Below are 5,447 nucleotides of genomic sequence, written 5' to 3' on the forward strand. Positions count from 1 at the left end.
CGAATATTCTTTCCGTTTCAAATATTCTTACTCAGTGACCATCTGCTCCCGCTTCTCTCCACTAGAATCTGGGTCAAGGATAGAAGCTGGTCCAGCACAAAGTTAGATGAACTGTCTTACATTTAATCAATCAACATTACAAAGTGTTCACGCTACATACAACTTCATAACATCCAGGTCTGCGGGCACCTGTAAAACAGGGGGACCTCCAACCTCTATCCTTCTACAGGTGGGCAACCCGAGGTCCCGTCCACAGTGCTCGCCTGTCCAGCCTCCTGCCACATCCCAGGCTGGTGATCGCTGACTGGCAGGCTTCTGGGTCCTGAGCACAGACCTGGGCCCTCCTCGGGCCTTCCCGTGAACCGCACTCGAGGCTGCTGGGGCAGGGGGCGCTGGCCGAGGTGTGGTCGTGTGTGGGCCGGCACCACAGGAGACAGCTGGTCCAAGGGCTCAGAGACCAGGCTCAGGCGAGTAGGTCCCATCCCCTACGGCCGGAAGGACACAGAGCTGAGGTGACAGAATGAGAAGCAGCCCAGGGCATGCCGGATGTGACACTAGTTGCTGGGAGGGACAGAACGGGGACAGAGGCTGAAGACCATCGGGCCGCTGAGAAAGCCGGAGACACGGGTACGGCGGGGCAGGCGGAGGAAGCTGTACCCACACACGTCCTCTCCGGCAGGCAGGTCCGGTGTGGGGGGCTCATCCTCTGCCCATCCTTCCCCTCCTGGACCTGGGTGTGGCGGAGCAGAACACACAGGGCTGATGCACGAAGGTGAACACAAGCACGAACATCGCCGCGGCAGGCTTGGGGCTCAGGGGGCAGGAGGAGATGGGAGCTGCAGGACCTGGGACAAGAGGAGACAGGGTCAAGGGCAAAGGGAAGGAAGGGGCAGGGTGTGGGGTGGGTGGGAGTGGAGCTGCCGGGAAGAGTCTGGATGGGCGAGCTGGGTGGTCGGTGCTGGTCTCCAGAGCCGAGGCCTTGCGTCCGAGCCAGCGGCTTGGTGTCGGAAGACCCAGACCTGAAACCTGGCTCCGTGATCTGGACCAGTCGTTGTGCCTCTCAAAACCCCTTTTTATAACCTGTAAAGTGAAACACTACCCAGCTTGGTTGATGTGATGATCAAGGGACGGTGCCCACACCTGTGAAGCTGTGTGCCCCTAATATTAAGGGGCCTAAACATGATTGGCTCCTGAGGTGTTAAAGGAGAGAGCCTGGGTCCCCAACCCTGGGGGCCGTCGCAGGGCAGCGCAGTCGGGGGGTGGGGGTCAGCTCTGCCTTCACGGAGGGCAGGAGGGGCGTTCCCTCTTCTTGACCTGGCCCCGGGGGCTCACCTTGTCACTCATACTCTGGGTCTGGCATCTGCTCCAGGAGCATGTCCTCTGTGTCGCCGAACTGTGAGAGAGAAGGAGCTGGAGGCCAGAGTCTGGGATTCTCCTTCCCCTCCCGGCCCCTGGGCTTGGAGTGGCAGGCGGGAACTTGCATGGGGGGGACCCCAGGGGCCCCTCCTCCCACCAGCCTTCACCCTGGGACTGCCCGCCACAGAGGCTCCTGCCACCCAGGGGCTTCCGCTGGAGACCCCCGAGGGTGGTTGGTCATTTGCTTCTAATTTCTCTCCAATCTGGTCCTTTAAAAATCTGCACTTGTAAAGTCCCTCCATTTTTTTAGCTTCTGGTACAGAAATGGAGGGAACAGATAGATCACAGAAGCCAGACATGGGGGAAGGGGAGCAGGGCCACCCACGATGACCTGATGCGTCCCCGGAGAAGCACACACTTGCCTCGATGTGGTACACTATGCGCCAGAAACTGGAGTCTGAGCCTCGGTACCTTCTTCCGGGGTAGAGCTGCCACATGACGGGCAGCAGGTACGGGCCCAGCTGGCTGGGGCACACAGGCTCCCCCAGGGGGACATCTTCCTGACGCATGAGGACTTGGAGGCTACTTTCTATCTGAAGAGAAGAGAAGGGCAGGGCGCACCTTCACGGTCCTGCAGGCACACATACCCACGGTCCATCCTGCCGCCCACCCAGCCCAGCCCACATCTAAGACGCTGGTGGTCACTGTTCCCAGAAGCTCCAATCCCTAAGCTAGGCACGCTCCTCTCAGGGACTCTGGCTGGGCCTAGATGACCAGCACTCGAATGGGTCTAGATACCCAGACAGGGCCACAAAAGGTCCACTTCGTGACAAATGCCTAGTTGCCAAGGTATGCCACGGGGCCCCGGAGCTTCCGTAACTATGGAGTCTGGTGCCTGTTTCAGCTGATGGGGGATTTTCTTGGATTCTTCTTTATCATACAACCTCTTTTAAACAAGATCTCCCCAGACCCCAGAATCAGGTGACAGCCCACTTGTCACCATCTCTGCCACTGTTCCTGTTTCATCGCCTCTCGCTGGGCTACTGTGACAACTGCCCAACTTGCCGCCTACTCGGCCCTGTGGCTCACAGCCGAGACTCAGCACCGCAGCCAGGTGTGCACCTAAAAATCACGTCACTCCCCTGCTGGCTGCCCTCCGACACCTTCCAATCGCAGGCAGATGAACTGAAATCTTCACCATGGCCCGAAGGCCCCCAGAGCAGCTCCCTGTCTCTCTCACCTCCTTCTGTTCCATCCTGGACCCTCCACCCATTCCAGCCACACAGGCCTCCTCGCAGTGTCTGGGATGTGCACACACCCAGAAATCTTTCACACCTGCTGTCCTCTGCCTGGAACATTCTCCCCTAAATCCATGAAGGGCTCACACCCTTTTTTTAAGGCAGCTCTCTGCTCAAATGTATGTCTATAAAGACAAATGTCAGCAAAATCCAACTCTTATGACATACATAAGAGGCATGCCCCAAACAGATGTCCAGAAAGGTTTCAAAGAAAATGATGGGCAAAGTATGGCAGGCAGATGCAAATTAAAACTCTGGAGGGGAGGGCTTCCCTCGTGGCGCAGTGGTTAAGAATCCGCCTGCCAACGCAGGGGACACGGTTTTAAGCCCTGGACTGGGAAGATCCCACATACCATGGAGCAACTAAGCCCGTGCACCACAACTACTGAGCCTGCATTCTAGAGCCTGGGAACCACAACTACTGAAGCCCACGAGCCTAGAGCCCATGCTCTGCAACAAGAGAAGCCCCCACAATGAGAAGCCCATGCACTGCAACGAAGAGTAGCTCCCGCTCGCCACAACTACAGAAAGCCTGAGCACAGCAACGAAGACCCAGCACAGTCAAAAATAAATAAATTAAAAGCAAACAAACAAACAAGAAAAACTCTGGAGAGGACATCACCCCACTCATCCTTGCCTGCCCTCCCACTGCAGTTATCCTACAGAACTTACCACCGGCCTCAATTAGTTTGCTGTCCTTCACCTGCAGCAGAATGTCAGCTTCACAAGCAGTGAGATTTAATCACATTCACTGCAAAACCCCACAGCCTAGAAACCTGCTTGGCATAAAAATTGGACTCTTATCTTTGTTCAATGATTATTTTTCCAAAGTGGAAATAGCTTTTCAAAATTTTTGTCTATGAAGTAAATTAGAACTCACTGTTAAAAAATAATTCAGATCATCCTGCAAGGTGTAAGTGTGGAAATCACCATTCTTGCTGTGTTAGTATATAACCTTCCATATCCTTTATACATTTTACGTTTGTTTATTCATCTCTCTCTTGTTGACTTATGTAAATCCTTACATATTAAGAATACTGGTCCTTTAAGTTATGTGGGGAAAATCCTGCCCCATGGTTTGCTAAAGGGCTATGTTTTGTCCAGAATTTATAATGATTAGGTGAAAAACTCTGCTTCATACTTTCAGCATCATGTTGAAGAAGATATGTCCCAACCAGAGATTAAAAAAAGATATTCACTTAAATTTTCCTCAAATACTTGACTTACAGTGAATATCTGACTTGATTTTTAAAAGTATATATATGGGGCTTCCCTGGTGGCGCACTGGTTGAGAGTCCGCCTGCTGATGCAGGGAACACAGGTTCGTGCCCCAGTCCGGGAAGATCCCACATGCCGCAGAGCGGCTGCGCCCGTGAGCCATGGCCGCTGAGCCTATGCGTCTGGCTGCGCCCGTGAGCCATGGCCGCTGAGCCTGCGCGTCCGGAGCCTGTTGCTCCACAATGGGAGAGGCCACAACGGTGAGAGGCCCGCATACCGCAAAAAAAAAAAAAAAAAAAAAGTATATATATGTATATAAATATGTATTTCAAAATCTTAAAAGCCAATAAAGATGCAAAGTTTAGATGGTGGTTATGAGTCTGGAATCCCAACCCCATTACCTACAAGCAGCACTACTTTGAACAGATTTACATTTTTATGCCTCTGTTTCCTCATCTATAAAATGGGAACACAGTCACTCTCAGTAACTTTTAGCTGTCCTGCTATCACATTACATAAATGTTCTAATACGACATTTAAATTTTTCTTTTATACGTTCTTTCTTTGGTTTATATATGGAAAGTTTCAACATTTTTCACCTAAGTTTGAGGAAATCCATGCTCCGATGGAAAGTGCTGTAAGAGAGTTGTATTTCTTAAAAACAGAAAAAAAAATTAACTAAAGATCCATCTTAAGGCATTACACATAAAACAAAGTCAATGTCTATTCAATACTGGCTCTTATACTACTATATGCCTTGTGAAGTTTGTTTCTTCCAAAGCACAGAGGAGGTATGAAATATTCCAAACTCTATAGCAGTGCTTCCCAAACTTGGTTGATCATAACCTGTTGAGGGTTCTTTCAAAATACAGATCTCTGGGGCTCATCTATGGAGATTTTGATAATTGGCCATGTGTGTGAATCACTTACTTTGGAGATTATTCCCATCTTATGGATTAGAACCCTGAGGCCCAGAGAAGTCCTATTTTACTCAAGATCATATTCATACACTCCAGACACACTGGGTCCCCATCCTTTGGCCAACGTGCCTCTCTCTGTGTTTCTCCCACCCTCCTTCCTGGCCAGGAGAACTGCTCACCCTTGCGCTCAGTGCAAAGTGGTTTCATCTGTGAGTCCCCGGCCGCCCTGGGTGGACCTGCCCTTCTGAGCCTCCCCACCGCCCTCTCCCTGCGGCATGTGAGGGGCTCCTCCAGGGCCTGCACGGCCTGGGGCGACCCGGCTCCAGAGCCCGGGCCACGGATGGGACGCCCATGGTGCCCCGCGCACCCGACCCCAGACCGTCTGTACCTCGATGGTTACGGGCAGCCAGGTGCGCTGGTTCTCGTCCACATACACGGCCTTTTCCCAGATCCACAGGTGGTCCGGGTGCAAGGCCGTGTGCGCCCTGAAGAAAGGGAGCTCGCCCATGGTGACGCGAGCGGTCTAGGAAGCAAGGATTGGAGCCTCTCCGGGCTTCTCGCTGGTCCACGGGCTGCGGAACCTCGATGCTTTATAACGGGACGGTGCGCGGGCGCCCCCACGCGGCGGGGCGGGGGGGGGGACGGGAGGAGGGCG

The 5,447-nt window shown here is 53.0% G+C and overlaps 1 protein-coding gene across 1 annotated transcript; it reads right to left on the reverse strand.

Annotated features, from left to right (window-relative positions):
* Positions 1-1,336: 1,336 nt before the first annotated feature.
* TCL1A (TCL1 family AKT coactivator A) lies at positions 1,337-5,300 on the reverse strand. The gene is made up of 3 exons (XM_007447340.1): positions 5,181-5,300; positions 1,779-1,949; positions 1,337-1,393 (listed from the first exon to the last, which is right to left on the reverse strand). Exons 1-3 carry the CDS (start codon positions 5,298-5,300, stop codon positions 1,337-1,339), a joined length of 348 nt encoding a protein of 115 aa, XP_007447402.1.
* Between the last annotated feature and the right edge of the window lie 147 nt (positions 5,301-5,447).

The sequence above is a fragment of the Lipotes vexillifer genome, unplaced genomic scaffold, assembly GCF_000442215.2.
Source record: "Lipotes vexillifer unplaced genomic scaffold, Lipotes_vexillifer_v1.1 scaffold1017, whole genome shotgun sequence".
NCBI lineage: Eukaryota > Metazoa > Chordata > Mammalia > Artiodactyla > Lipotidae > Lipotes > Lipotes vexillifer.